The sequence below is a fragment of the Oncorhynchus gorbuscha genome, linkage group LG15, assembly GCF_021184085.1.
Source record: "Oncorhynchus gorbuscha isolate QuinsamMale2020 ecotype Even-year linkage group LG15, OgorEven_v1.0, whole genome shotgun sequence".
In the NCBI taxonomy this organism is placed as follows: domain Eukaryota; kingdom Metazoa; phylum Chordata; class Actinopteri; order Salmoniformes; family Salmonidae; genus Oncorhynchus; species Oncorhynchus gorbuscha.
Window position 1 is genome coordinate 62,908,127 of NC_060187.1, and position 16,713 is coordinate 62,924,839.

General features: G+C 42.1%; 1 protein-coding gene across 1 annotated transcript in view; it reads right to left on the reverse strand.

Annotated features, from left to right (window-relative positions):
* Window positions 1–16,713, reverse strand: part of LOC123997688 (inactive phospholipase C-like protein 2) — a 63,802-nt gene that overhangs the window by 18,594 nt on the left and 28,495 nt on the right. Inside the window, 1 exon segment of the mRNA XM_046302160.1 lies at window positions 1,972–4,446. Within this exon segment, the coding sequence (XP_046158116.1) occupies window positions 1,972–4,446 (2,475 nt within the window).

The window sequence follows — 16,713 nt, forward strand, 5'->3', positions numbered from 1 at the left end:
TGAGTCTGTCTCGACTATTGTGCAATACACATGGATTAGAGCAAATCTGATTAAAATCAAGCTTGGTGGTTTTGTTTCCTCTTGCCAAAAGGGGCTTTCTTTTTAGATGCTACACAGCCTTTGTAGTAAATCTTGCTGTGATCCTCGCTTGACTCTAGGGGTCAGTGTTCATATTCTAACAAAAACATGCCCGTGTAGGCGGATGAGTAAATAAACTTGATTCAAACGACTCATCCACAACTTTATTAAAGCATGCACATTCGCCCCAAAAATATGACTTAATATAGGCTAGCCTGGCCAATATAAACTGGGCATAAATTGGTGATGTTTTACAAGTCAATCCTTAGGGATGGATCGGAATTTACACTATGGTTACCCAGGCCTACCTGTTTGATAGACTAAATTAGGCTATAGGCTGCTATAGCCATAGATTTGTCAGTCAATTCCTCCACCACTTCATGCATTCTTTAAATATCCTACCCCGTGTCAGTGAAGGGCTGTTAAATTAAAACCAACACTCAAACACTAAAAATGGCAAACATCACAGGCCTACCTCTTGTTAGCGTAAGATTAGCGTAAGATTATGAAGAAAATAAAACGGGATCCGATTATGTAAAGTGATCTATAACAGCGTTTTGGTCCGCAATGTTTTATGCTATAAACAAGCTGCAAAGTACCCAGGAAAGACGCGACTCCGATGAATCATTTCTTTGACAATAAGAGGCTGAGCTACAACCTTCTATAGCCGATGAGACAAAACAGACATTGTTTGGGAGATGAAATCTAATGCTTTCACTATCAGTTGATTAAGCTGTTCACTGTGTACAATAGAATATGTTTAAACCCAGACAGCCTTTAGGGAAACACTTCTGACCATCTCTCGTTGGGTTAAACCATGGGAAAAAAGTGGCCAGGAGATAAAGCTTACATTTGAAAGCGTCGGTACTTTGTCAGGGGTGGAAAGGTAGGCCTAACCTTTAAAAGAACCAATACTCAGATTCCCAATCATTTGCAAACACGGACAGCAACGTTGCAAACCAGACACACTGATTTGGCATTGGAGAAATATGATAAGATGAACACGTAAGTGTCACGCCTTGGTCTTAGTATTTTGTGTTTTCGTTAGATATTTGGTCAGGCCAGGGTGTGACATGGGTTTATTTTGTTGTGTTTCGTATTGGGGTTTTGTAGGCATTGGGATTGCGGCTGAGTAGGGGTGTCTAGCATAGGCTTGGCTGCCTGAGGCGGTTCTCAATCAGAGTCAGGTGATTCTCGTTGTCTCTGATTGGGAACCATATTTAAGTAGCCTAGGTTTCACTGTGTGTTTTGTGGGTGATTGTTCCTGTCTCTGTGTTAGTTGTCACCAGACAGGCTGTATAGGTTTTCAAGTTCCTTTTGTTGTTTTGTATATATATAGTTATTTCATGTATCGTCTATTCTTCATTAAAGAACATGAGTAACCACCACGCCGCATTTTGGTCCACTTCTCCTTCAACAGACGAACGCCGTTACAATAAGCTATCGCCCAGTCCATTCTTAGCCTGTAATTTTGGTAATTTGTGTGGTATTAAAAAAAGATGTCAAAGTGCATGACATTTTTATAAAAAATGTTGGGTTTTTTCCCCCTCGGACCTGCAGGAGAGAGATCTTTCTATCCCTACTGTTGTCCATGGTGGTCTGCCAACCCATAACCTTCTGGCCCGCAGGCCTGTGCTCTATAAAGAATTCCTGCGTTGCCATGCAATGCTCTGGTCTGTCCAAGACACGAGGGTAAACGGTAGACATGTTCTCTGCTATCCACTTTGCTTTAATTATTATTTTGGGTATAGGGGAAGGTCACTACTTTTTATAATTTATTTTGAGGGATTAGGTAAAATATATTTTGCTTAAGGGAGGGCCATCCAGTTTCATTTCAGAGGGGACCGATTTTCTCCATGTAACCCTTATTATTTGTAATGTTCAATCCCTTACCTGCATGTTTTCTCTGAGGTCGGTGGCTTCCCTCAGTGGCAGTATGGCTGTCTTGAAGATGTCATCCACAACCTTGATGACCAGCACCCTCATGGTGGCGTACTCCCGACTTCTCTTGCCCTTACGCACAGACAGTCCCCTCTTGTGAGGCTTGCCCCCGCCCCTTCGGTTGGTGATGGCCACATGGACAAACAGCCAGGCGTGGGGAAGGACTTCTCCCGTTAGCGATTGTAACGGTGTGTGCCGGAATCCCGGCTGGAGACACTCAAAGGGGATTGTGTACTGGCCGATGAACTCGTCGCCAATGTAGTCATCATCAAGCACCACAAAGCGCACCATGGCCAGCTCAGGTAGATTTATCTGAAACTCAAAGCTTTCGTCAAACAGTGGGTTCTCCCCATTCTGATTGACAGTTTTAGTCCTTTGCTCTGCACAATCAGCAGGGATGCCATGGATCTCCACATAGACGTAAGGGTCAACAACATCTCCTTTGGCGCCTGAGCCTTTTGGTTTGGGGAAGTTTTGTCCACTTATGATCTTTATGTGCAAGAGCTGAGGAGACACACCAGGCACTGAGTCTTTAGTGTTGGCACTGAAATATGACACCTGCTCCCTCATTATGGCTGGGCGCAGCACATAACCACAGTTTCCATTCTGACGGAACCAGCCAATATTTAGGTCCATCATCAGGCCGGGGGTCTGGTAGTTCATTGCCACGATCTGGCAACCACACTTCCAGAAGTCCTGAGGGTTCATGTTACTGGAGTCAATCCGCATTGGGCTGGGGTAGACTCTCGCCAATAATTTCTTGTTGTAGTTAACAAAGTCGCCTGGGAATTCACTGGCACAGCGACTGGCAAAGACCTCATTGAACGAGCAAAGTTCCCAGTGCCTCTGGCTTTGGAAAGCTGTTGGGAAGTCTTTGAACGCAATCGATTTACACAACGTTACCAGATCAGAGAGGTCCTTGGACAGCTGGAACTTTTTCAGTGGGATGCTCTGTTCGTCGGCGTCGATGTTCATTCTTTGGGACATCTCAGCCCCCTCATCCTCATCAGTCACTTCGCCCTCCGAGCCGATGCAGATCGCGCCCAGCTTCTTCCCCTTCAGCAGGATTTTACACTTGAGGTCAAAGGGTGAGGGCAGGTAGCGGTCCTCAGATGAGGGTGGATTCATGTGAATCTTATCACCAATAATCTTTTTCAAGTGCTGAAACATGACCCTCTGCTGCTTTAAAGAGCAGTGGTTCTCCAGACACAATATCAGGGGAAAGTCAGATGCAACAAAGGCATATTTGTTGATGACGTCACAGACACTGCGGAAGACTATCTGCGAGGTCATTGTGTGGCCAGTGTAAATGACAGGCTCATTATCTGGTCCATCCCAGACATCTAGTTCTACACTACGACAGCCCATCTTGAGGGCACGGATGTACCCTGTAACGTCAGAGGGGCCTCTAAACTGATCCTCGATCAGGTATGTGTTGTGGGAAGCGTTGATGTAATAGTGGGACAGGGGCTGGTTCATGTCCTGACACACTGTTTTTTGTTCAGGGTCAAAGATGTGGCACTCTGGCGACATGAGATAATTGGTAAACCCATCAAGTGAGAGCCAGCCTTTGAGCTGCCCCTCTTTGGAAGGTTCATAGCTCTGAATGACCTCCAGACTGGTGTCTTCACTTACTTGTGCCATACCCTGCTCAGCCTCCAGAAACATAGTTAAGTCCTTGGTATCTAGAAATTCCTTGTTGCTAGAGAACTGGACAAGAAGGAAATACATTTCTGGTCTTGTGCAAAGGTCATGAAAGACTTCAATGAACTCCTCCTTAGTCACACCACATCCCACCTTATCTTTAGATTTGTGAAACTCCTTGAACTTGAGTTCAATCTTAATGTTTTTGAGACCAGGGTTTAGGTTTTTAATTAGCTGCACAGCAGCACATAGACTGATGTGCTTGCTGTTGTTGGCATCAGCCTCCTCGAAGAGGTCACCGAGCCAGGAGGAGCGCATGTTGTTCTGGTTGCTTTCAATCATATTCAAGGTGTGTTTCCCATAGGATATCAGGTATCTAAGCCCGGTCACCCATATGTTGGCCATATCGGCAGAGTTTGCAACCAAGTCCAAAGACTCATAGTTTTCCCCATAGATGATCGAGAAGGCACAGTCCTCTGATATCTGATCATATATTCCGTTGGTCCTAAACGTTTCGGTGTTTTTCCGCACCTCTTTGATGGAATTGACATCAATTTTGGCTTTCTCTGACTCCTTTCTGGAGGGTTCCCACCTTAGAGACTGCAGGTCGGCGTCCAGGAGGAAGTAGCGGTGGTAAACGCGGGAGTTGGAGCGGACCTTCTTCAGTTCAGAGCCGTCCACCATGGCGTTGATGCAGTCACTCGCACTGCTGATCTTCTTCTCAGTGGGCATGCTGCTGAACGAAACCGTCTTCTTCCTCTCTCTGCGCTGCCTCGAGCCATCCTAAGGAAGAGAAAAGCAAAAACCTGAATACCTGATCTGTAAACCAGTGGAAAATAAGTACATCACTTTAGATTTAGAGGTAAAAAAAGAGGAGCTGAATACTCTTTCAATCACTTCTCTGAGCAGGAAGAAAAATATTTGATTTGAGATATACTTACTATAGGCCAACTGAAAACATGGGAGTGGGGGTATTCTAGACTCTGTATGACTAAGCATTTGCACGTGTCTGCATATTGAAATGGGTTGATTATTTCACTGAAATATTTTTAACTCCTTAGCATTCCTTGGTGATTGGAGCTGCCTAATGTCAGTGTTTGACGTCTAACTGCATTATCGTGAGCATTGCTTTTCAGAGAGAAAAGAGTTTACTAGATTAATCTCTATAAAACAGTATTTTACCTCTCAGGCTTAACCCCTGAGGAACTATGTATTCATTAATTAAGCACCGTTTCAAATGACCAAAAATACACTGATATAATTTCTTAAAAATAGCCATGAGGAGCTTTGTGAAGTATAAAACATAATGTTAAAATATTGGGCATAATGCAGCGCTATGGCAGCCTGCTAATTCTCTTTGTCCATGTTGCTGCTGGTGATGGCAGGCCTTTATGGTCTAGAGGTCCTCAATGTTTCCTTTTCAGCCCTACCTCTCAGAGCCCAGAGGGAGAGAACTATCGAACTAAACTTGGCTCAATAAAGAAAATTACAACATTTCTATGAAATGCGTACAGTAAAAATCTTGACTCTGTGGAAGCAAGTCACACTCAGATCAAAGAGGAAGAGGCCAGTATGTGGGACATAATCAGTTGTGCTTAGGCAGCAGGTATGGGGATATTAAATCATTTCACTATACGAATAGTATCATTATTTTTGCCATTTAGTTGGATATTTTAAATGCATGTGCACATTTTTAACATGAGCACTGCTGCTGCGTGAGGGAGAGAGGCTCAAACAACCTTTTATTGGTCGTGTCCACATATTTACAGATGTTATCGTAGGTGCAGTGAAATGCTTGTGTTTCTAGCTCCAACAGTGCAGCAATATGTAGCAATAAAAAATAAAAGACAATCCAGAAAAATAAAGATATATCAGAACGCGCAATGTCAGAGACTGGAATATTAGAGACGGGAGATGAGAGAAAGAGACATCTCGGCTAATTTAGCTAGCCAAGACTAGCTAACTTGTAGCAGCCACAATGTTATTTATCATCCCATACAACATTACCCATCTTGACTGAAGCAGCCTAGAGAAGCTATAGCTAGCTAGGCTAAATGCTGCACTTTCTCCCCAACCCCATTCAGATAAAACAATAGCCTACCTGTTGGTTGCTCGTTGTAGCCCACTCCTTCTCATTTTGCTAACTTTTAATTCCATAATTGTATTCTATCTGGCATTGAATTAGTGAACACTCACTCCATTTGCTATAGATATGACAACAGCCAGTGAAAGTGCAGGGCACCAAATTCAAAACAACACAAATCTCATAATTAAAATTCCTCAAACATAGAAGTATTTAACACCATTTTAAAGACAAACTTGTTGTTAATCCCACCACAGTGTCAGATTTCAAAAAGGCTTTACGACGAAAGCACACCAAACGATTATGTTAGGTTTGCACCTAGTCACAAAACAACAGCCATTTTCCAGCCAAAGAGAGGAGTCACAAAAAGCAGAAATAGTGATAAAATTAATCCCTAACCTTTGATGATCTTCATCAGATGACACTCATAGGACTTCATGTTACACAATACATGTTTTGTTTGATAAAGTTCATATTTATATACAAAAATCTGAGTATCTACTGCTGTACATATTCTTAGTATAGCTTGTTTAAATTCACCAAGTGTATATATGTATACATTGCATTTGGATTACTGTTACAACTATTCGGGTTCGTTCCGACATTTGTTGATAGCTTGCGTTTGTTTTTTAGGGGGATTATTTGACATTGTTAGGCGCTAGTAACATAAGCATTTCACTGAACCCACTATAACATCTGCTAAACTGTGTACGCATCCAATAAACTGATTTGATGAGATGCTAACAAAGAGGTCAAAGTAAAGTTGAGAGCAGCATACCATATAGTGGGGCAAAAAAAGTATTTAGTCAGCCACCAATTGTGCAAGTTCTCCCACTTAAAAATACGAGAGGCCTGTAATTTTCATCATAGGTACACTTCAACTATGACAGACAAAATAAGAAGAAAATCCAGAAAATCACATTGTAGGATTTTTTATGAATTGATTTGGAAATTATGGTGGAAAATAAGTATTTGGTCACCTACAAACAAGCAAGATTTCTGGCTCTCACAGACCTGTAACTTCTTCTTTAAGAGGCTCCTCTGTCCTCCACTCATTACATGTATTAATGGCACCTGTTTGAACTTGTTATCAGTATAAAAGACACCTGTCCACAACCTCAAACAGTCACACTCCAAACTCCACTATGGCCAAGACCAAAGAGCTGTCAAAGGACACCAGAAACAAAATTGTAGACCTGCACCAGGCTGGGAAGACAATCTGCAATATGAAAGGGGCTTGGTTTGAAGAAATCAACTGTGGGAGAAATTATTAGGAAATGGAAGACATACAAGACCACTGATAATCTCCCTCGATCTGGGGTTCCACGCAAGATCTCACCCCGTGTGGTCAAAATGATCACAAGAACGGTGAGCAAAAATCCCAGAACCACACGGGGGGACCTAGTGAATGACCTGCAGAGAGCTGGGACCAAAGTAACAAAGCCTACCATCAGTAACACACTACGCCGCCAGGGACTCAAATCCTGCAGTGCCAGACGTGTCCCCCTGCTTAAGCCAGTACATGTCCAGGCCCATCTGAAGTTTGCTAGAGAGCATTTGGATGATCCAGAAGAAGATTGCGAGAATGTCATATGGTCAGATGAAACCAAAATATAACTTTTTGGTAAAGACTCAACTCGTCATGTATGGAGGACAAAGAATGCTGAGTTGCATCCAAAGAACACCATACCTACTGTGAAGCATGGGGGTGGAAACATCATGCTTTGGGGCAGTTTTTCTGCAAAGGGACCAGGGCGACTGATCCGTGTAAAGGAAAGAATGAATGGGGCCATGTATCGGGAGATTTTGAAAACCTCCTTCCATCAGCAAGGGCATTGAAGATGAAACGAGGCTGGGTCTTTCAGCATGACAATGATGCCAAACACACCGCCTGGGCAATGAAGGAGTGGCTTCGTAAGGTCCTGGAGTGGCCTAGCCAGTCTCCAGATCTCAACCCCATAGAAAATCTTTGGAGGGAGTTGAAAGTCCGTGTTGCCCAGCAACAGCCCCAAAACATCACTGCTCTAGAGGAGATGTGCATGGAGGAATGGGTCAAAATACCAGCAACAGTGTGTGAAAACCATGTGACGGTTTACAGTTAACGTTTGACCTCTGTCATTGCCAACAAAGGGTATATAACAAAGTATTGTGATAAACTTTTGTTATTGACCAAATACTTATTTTCCACCATAATTTGCAAATACATTCATTAAACATCCTACAATGTGATTTTCTGGATTTTTTTTCTAATTTTGTCTGTCATAGTTGAAGTGTACCTATGATGAAAATTACAGGCCTCATCTTTTTCAGTGGGAGAACTTGCACAATTGGTGGCTGACTAAATACCTTTTTGCCCCACTGTGTGTGTGTACACACACACACACACACACACACACACACACACACACACACACACACACACACACACACACACACACACACACACACACACACACACACACACACACACACACACACACACACCAAAAAAAACTTTTATTATTATATATTTAGATTTTTATTTATTTTACCTGTCACATCTGTGAATGTGGAACGTGTTTTGTTGGTTGATTGAAAAACAACTTAATAAAACTTTAAATATAAAAAAAGAGCCTAGTGTTGATTTTGTTGTAACACTTGAGGTTTGGACACCAATTCTATTATACTATAAGATTCTAAATAATAATCACAGCCTGTGAGTACACTACAGATGTCATAGCCTACAAACAATAGTAGGCAAGGTAACATATTTTCTTTAGTACGGTATATGAAAGTGTTTAGCCGTCTGACGCTGTGGTTGTCCGCCCTGGTGAAAGAATAGCAACAAGCATCCTGACATGTTATCTATTCTAGTCAGCTACTTCCTGCCCCTCGCTCTCAGACTTGAGGTTCAAATGAGACAAAGGAAAGCCACAGTAAGCTATGATTGCACTTTTAAAAAATACAGACAAGCCTCTGTAGGCAGCGCTAGCGCTTTTCTTTCATTCTATAGTCTGCAGGTGTACACAGAGGGTTAAAAAAGGTGCAACTCAAAAGGATTTCATGTTCAAAACAGTGCTGGATGACATGTTCAGAGATATAGGACTACACCACAGAGAAATTAAAAGATCTTCCAATACACTCTATAGGTCTACATCTCAATTGCATGATCGGATTCCAAAACGTAAGCCATTGCAAAAATGTTTGGGTGGTATGGTCCACAGATTGTGGCATATGTATCTTCTACCTTTGAGAAAGCTTCAGTATTCGTAAGAATAAGTGGCTATTGTGATGAAGAACTGCTGGTGAGCTATTTTGTTTAACACCATTACTGGCAGAGGTCTAATCTTCACTGTAACCCCCACTCGCCTGGTCTTGTAGAAAAATGACTGCAGAGAAAACTGTCCAACAAGAAATCAGCACATCTTTACAAGCTGCACATGAGCACATATTTACACGTTATACATCGCATAACATCTCATCATAGCTGTTTTAACTTTTTATAGATAGGGATCTGTATTCGGAAGTTTGGATTACTGATGCCCAAAGTAAACTGCCTGTTACTCAGTCCCAGAAGCTAGGATATGCATATGGTAGTATTGGATAGAAAACACTCTAAAGTTTCTAAAACTGTTAAAACGATGTCTGAGTATAACCGAACCGATTTGGCAGGCGAAACCAAATCAGGACAATCCACCCAGGATCTAAGGATCTAAGTGTCACTCAGAAGGACTCTAGAATTGTGGTGCGCGTGAATGACTGCTTGATGATGATTATTTACATATTAGTGTACCGGAGGTTGGATTAGAAACATTGTTTGAAATGTTTGGACCAAGTTTACAGGTTACTTTTTACATTCCTTTGTAGGCATGTATGAACATGTGTATTTCTGAATCAAATGCGCCAAATAAAGACATTTTTGGGATATAAAGAAGGACCTTATCGAACAAAATGACCATTCATTGTGTAACTGGAACATTTGAGATTGCAAGAAGATGAAGAGCTTCAAAGGTAAGCGATGCGTGATGCATCTGCTTGGTTGGAAAATGTTTGTGACGTGCTCCGGTGAGGGCGCGCCCATGGTAATTTATCTCCGGTATTGAATATACTATTTTCAGTCTTAAATTGTATCATTTATTTACATATTAGGGTACCTGAGGATTGATTAGGAACGTTGTTTGACATGTTTGGACCAAGTTTATTGGTAGCGTTTGGGATTAATTTTGTATGCACTTTGAACGGAGGGGAAACCGGTGGATTATTGAATGAAGCGTGCCAAATAAACTTAGTTTTTGGGGATATAAAGGACTTTATCGAACAAAAAGGACCATTTGTTATGTAACAGGGACCCTTGTGGTTGAAACCAGATGATGATCTTCAAAAGGTAAGTGATTTATTTTATCGCTATTTCTGACTTTCACGATGCGTCTGCTTGGTTGGAAAATGTTTTTAATGCCTTTGTATGCTGGGCGCTGTCCCCAGATAATCGCATGGTGTGCTTTCCCCGTAAAGCCTTTTTGAAATCTGACAACACGGCTGGATTAACAAGAAGTTAAGCTTTAAATGATGTATGACACTTGTATTTTCATGAAAGTTTAATATTACAATTTCTGTCATTTGAATTTGCCGCTCTGCAATTTCACCGGATGTTGTCGAGGTGAGACGCTAACATCCCAATGATCCGTAAGAAGTTAACAAAGACAGTCAGCGAGAATTTTAAATTTAATTTTACCTTTATTTAACCAGGCAAGTCAGTTAAGTCAATGACGGCCTGGGAACAGTGGGTTAACTGCCTGTCCCGGGGCAGAACGACAGATTTGTACCTTGTCAGCTCGGGGGTTTGAACACGCAACCTTCCGGTTACTAGTCCAACGCTCTAACCACTAGGCTACGCTGCCGCCCCAGAAATGAGCTGAAAGGTTGTTTTTTTTTTTAATTGCCCAGTCATTCTAAATTAGACTTGGCTCTGTGCGTAAAAAAAGGACTGTTGCATCACTATTTGTTTCAAAACGCCAAATTCTAGATAGAGGAGCGCGCTATAAAAATATTGGCCAACACTGCATTGGATAGAAACAAACTCATCCACAAGTGTCTGTTGTGGTTAAGGAAAAAAACATGAATACAGTAGATTAGCGCGTGATTTTCTTTGCCGATTTTATATTGATACTGTGACACCAAGTATCGATTTGTAACGACAGCGATCGCTAGTCAGGTGTCCCTGCCCCAAAACTCTGGGAACTAGCTGTTTTAAAATGGTGATCACTAACCTTTAATGATCTTCATCAGATGACACTCATAGGATATCATGTTAAACAAATCATATAGGTTTTGTTCGATAATGTGCATATTTATATCCAAAAATCTGAGTTTACATTGGCGCGTTACGTGCAGTAATGTTTTGATTCCAAAACATCCGGTGATTTTGCAGAAATACTCATAATAAACATTGATAAAAGATACAACTGTTATTCACAGAATTAAAGGTAGACTTCTACTTAATGCAACTGCTGTCAGATTACAAAAAAAATTATGCTTTTTCCGTAATCTGAGAACGGCGCGCCGAACCCAAAACAGGCAGAGGAATATCCGCCATTTGAGTCAACAAAGTTAGAAATAACACCATAAATATTCACTTACCTTTGATGATCTTCAATCAGAAAGAAGGCACTCCCAGGAATCCCAGTTCGACAATAAATGACTGATTTGTTCCATAAAGTTGCATCATTTATATCCAAATAGCCACTTGTTGTTAGATTGTTCAGCCCAGTAATCCATCGTCATGAGGGGCAGGCACTTCATCCAGAGAAAAACTTTAAATGTTCCGTTACAGTCCTTTAGAAACATGTCAAACGACGTATGGAATCAATCTTTAGGATGTTTAAACATAAAACATCAATAAAGTTCCAACTGGAGAATTCCTGTCTTCAGAAAAGCACTGGAACGAGAGGTAACGCAGTCGGGAGCGCGCGTCATGAGACCAAGGCACTCTGCCAGACCACTGACTCAGAGGTCTCATGAGCCCCTCCTTTATAGTAGAATCCTCATTCAAGTTCTAAAGACGTTTGACATCTAGTGGAAGCCGTAGGAAGTGCAACTTTATCCATATCTCAATGTGTATTCGGTAGGCCAAGCTTTGAAAAACTACAAACCTCAGATGTCCCACTTCCTGGTTGGATTTTTCTCAGGTTTTCACCTGCCATATGAGTTTGGTTGTACTCACAGACATCATTCAAACAGTTTTAGAAACTTCAGAGTGTTTTCTATTCAATACTAATAATAATATGCATATATTAGCATCTGGGACAGAGTAGAAGGCAGTTCACTCTGGACACGCTATTCATCCAAAAGTGAAAATGCTACCCCCTATCGCAAAAAGTTTAAGGAAAGGAAAAAAAGTGGTAGTTCTTCACTTGGCTACTTGGATCATACTTCTACATCACGGCTAGCCTGGTTTTGTCACAAACGGCTATAACATTATAGCTTTGATACCTCAGGGCCTTTAAATCTGAAAAATCTTAAAAGTCAAGCTTATCAGTTGGCAAAGTGTGTGGAATTTATGAGTTAGATTTAGCCTGGTCTACAAATGCAGGTGAAAGTCTCAACCATGAAATTCTTCAGGGTTTGGCAGTATGAAGCCATGAAACTGTATTCCTTGAAGCCATGGCATTCCAGAGACACATTCATCTCTTGTATCAACATGTCACATCTGGTGACAGGACTGTGGCCATGTTGATCGAACACTTTCTCACCCTTGCTCTGTGGTGTAATTGAAGGGAAGGCTGGATGTACTTTAAAATGGGTACTAATCAACCTCAGGGCCCCACCACTTCATTTTTACCCCCTGCAGAACCTAACCAGAGATTCACATACATCTCTGTGCTGTGAGGAAGGATCTAATCTCAAAGTAAAGTATTCAAAATAAGTACATCACTCCAGACAGAACTGCTACTGGAGGAGCTTTCCTGAGGCTTAGAAAAAGCCAAAATGCATGACTGAAGATAATCCATGTGATCTGGACAAGGATTTTGACCTGGTCTTTGGGAGGCTTTCATTCGTGTTGGCCTTTAGGTGTGGCTGCCTGCAACAGTAGTAGTGTTCCTGTTGAATGGCCAACGGCTTCCAGGCGAGGACTACTAATCAGGATTTCCTCTTGCGCTCAGTGAGGACTGGTTTCAGCTCCCCAAACAAGAAAACGATACCACAGAACCCCCCCCCTCACGTCTGAACTGTGGTTATTTATTTCCTAAAAATACAATTCTGTGTCTTATGTAATGGCCAAAGTCAGGAGGGTGTTTTTAGTTACTTACACATGATTTCATTAAGGCTCAAAATTATCCTGAAAGAGAAACATTTCTTGAAACTAAAAGGATACAGAATCCTCAAGAACATAATTGTAAACCATACAATCTCCAATGTCTTAATTTAGCCTACTTGCTCAGCAGAGATACTTACTTTTTTGTTTTATTAGCAGCATACTGGTACACAATCCATTTCATTATTAGATTTTAACTGTATAATAAAATGTCCCAATTTCTGAAGTAACACAACATCTCTGTGTTTTGTTATTCGACGATGATGCTGTATCCAGACAATCCCAGGTGTCTGCTGAGCTGCTGTCGTAATTAAGAATGACACAGGCCCAATTATCATCACGCATAGGCCTGCGTTGGCAAAGCCCGATTTCCTTTGCAAATGTGTAGGCCAAATACATAGGCAGGCCAGATTCTGCAAAGGTCTTCACCTGGAGTTCCAGTCATTTTGTACATAGGTATTTCTGGGTAAAGTAAAACCACAGAGACATGATGTTTGATCAATTTAATAACATAGGCCTAGCTAAACCTGTGCAGGGCTTAGTGGCGTGGGGAGATTTGGAGAGTATTTTTTGTCTCCCCGCATTACATTTAAGTGTGTTCGGCTGCCAAAAACTCCCATAGAATTCTGAATTCCCTAATAGACTGCAACCCCCTTTACTGGTTCAATGAGCAGTTCAGGACAGTCTGTACATCTGAAGTAATCACAGGGGACCCATTATACAGTCCAGACCAAGCGCATTGTATAGAGCTAATAGTTTTGAGCATCACACAAGAGACCAACCACAACTGCTGCATAATGTGATCATCAATATTAGTCTACATCTATGCTAGGCTAAATAGTATTGAATAATCACACCAATATTTGACTTATCAAGCGCTTTAATCATTCAAATGATAATGTTGCCAAGCGGCATTCAACAGCACTAAACTCCAGAAGAGCAGATAGGTTGGCAGCGAAATGTGTAACCTGAAATCCTATTATAGCATAAAGGGGATATTGCTCATAATTTTGTCCCTTATCAGGCTCTCGTCTCAATAACATCAAACTCTCAAAAGGGAAAAGAGCATTGGCTTTGACATCTGAGCCTGAGACATCTGGACCAGACTGTATTTCCCCCCGATTATAACGTGAAGAAGCCTCCCTATGTGGAGAAGGCTCGTGCCCCCACTCTGTGACTGCAACCTCATCTACCACTCTGACCTCCAAACACCAGGGTTCATTCACATCCACAGAACAGGCAGACCATCACATGTTAAAGAGCACATCTGAAAACAGCCATTAGGAGTCAGCCATGCTGGCTTAGGTTTACTATATAAAAGGGGGATTTAGATGCATTAATAGGCTAGGAGTCACAGCAAATATCAGATATGTTCATGGCAGGCTATTTCTAGCATTGATCACATTGGCAAACAGTGCTTTCAAGAATATTTCATATGTAGGAACATGGTGGGTGTTGGATGTAGGAAAAGCCTGTTTTAGGAGGAACATATGGGCCAATGCTTAAAATAAAGGTGGAGGGTCCGTCATGGTCCCTCCACCTTTAAAATACAGGACTTTCAATCCCCAGTTGGGATATGGCTGTTATACCACTGAGGAACCTGACAAATGTCCAGCTGTTCATGCTGTAATTCGGTATCAGACCTCAGAGTCAAATCAACCATAAAATAAATAACTAGCATGGGAGCCATAGAGTAGATTTCCTGAATTGTGTGCCCCTGAATTGATGTTAATTAGCTTAAAACCCCTGTTTTGAAGCTAAAGCCATGGTCTTTAAGAAATGAATATTGCAATGTCTGCTTAAGCTCTAGGATCAGGTGTCTCGCTCAAAATTGAGGGCTTAGTTAAAACTCATTCTGCAGCTTCCCTGTAAGAAACTAGACCCCATTTGCAAATGTTCATGCAAAATGCATGCTTTTAGTGTTAAGGAAAGTTAATTGAGGGTGAAATTAATCAGAATCAGCTTCATTCACCATGTACATTTGATTGTACGGGAATTTGACTCTGAAATGGTCCTGTGCAGTTACAGATAGACAAAAAGATTTGAGGTAAGAAAGCTAGAATCCTTCATTTTTCTAGGAGCACATTGACCATATGTACACATCCCAACCAGAAGTCATGATTACAGGTAACATCCGAGGTAAAGGCCAGAGCTGCCGCTTTCAAGGAGTGGGACTCTAATCCGGACGCTTATAAGAAATTGTGCTAAGCCCTCCAACGAACAATCAAACAGGCAAAGCGTCAATACAGAACCAAAATCTAAAGCTGAAGCTGACTCCATCCACCCAAGTAATAAAAACTGTTCTCTCTGCTACCGCATGGCAAGCGGTACCAATGCACCAAGTCTGGAACCAACATGACCCAAAACAGCTTCTACTCTGAAGCCATAAGACTGCAAAATAGTTAATAAACTCAACAACAAAAAAACATCCTCTCACTGTTAACTTCATTTATTTTCAGAAAACTTAACATGTTGAATATTATGTTCATACAAATATTTCCACAACAGACATAAACTAAACAAATTCCAAAGACATGTGACTAACATGTCTGTGGAATAACAAATGGTATAATGTGTCCCTGAACAAAGGGGGGGGTTCAAAATCAAAAGTAGCAGTCAGTATCTGGTGTGGCCACCAGTGCTTCTCCTCCTCATGGACTGCACCAGATTTCCCAGTTCTTGCTGTGAGACGTTACCCCAGGCTTCCACCAAGGCACCTGCAAGTTCCCGGACATTACTGGGGGGGGTGGCCCTAGCCCTCACCCTCCAAACCAACCGGTTCCAGACGTGCTCAATGGGATTGAGATCCGGGCTCTTCGCTGGCCATGGCAGAACACTGACATTCCTGTCTTGCAGGAAATCACGCACAGAACGAGCAGTATGGCTGGTGGCATTGTCATGCCAGAGGGTCATGTCAGGATGAGCCTGCAGGGAGGGTATCACATGAGGGAGGAAGATGACTTCCCTGTAATGCACAGCGTTGACATTGCCTGCAATGACAACAAGCTCAGTCCGATGATGCTATGACACACCGCCCCAGACCATGACGGACCCTCCACCTCCAAATCAATCCCGCTCCAGAGTACAAGCCTCGGTGTAACGCTTATTTCGATGACGATAAAGGCGAATCTGACCATCACTCCTGGTGAGACAAAACCACAACTCGTCAGTGAAGAGCACTTTTTGCCAGTCCTGTCTGGTCCAGCGACAGTGGGTTTGTGCCCATAGGCAACGTTGTTGCAGGTGATGTCTGATGAGGACCTGCCTCTCTCAGCCTATTGCGGACAGTCAGAGCACTGATTGAGGGATTGTGTGTTCCTGGTGTAACTCGGGCAGTTGTTATTGCCATCCTGTACCTGTCCCGCAGGTGTGATGTTCAGATGTATCGATTCTGTGCAGCTGTTGTTATACGTGGTCTGCCACTGCGAGGACAATCAGCTATCTGTCCCGTCTTCCCGTAGCACTGTCTTTGGCATCTCACAGTACAGACATAGCCATTTATTGCCCTGGCCACATCTGCAGTCCTCATGCCTCCTTGCAGCATGCCTAAGGCATGTTCACACAGATGACCCTGGGAATCTTTATTTTGGTGTTTTTTAGAGTCAGTAGAAAGGCCTCTTTAGTGTCCTAAGTTTTCATAAATGTGACCTTAATTGCCTACTGTCTGTAAGCTGTT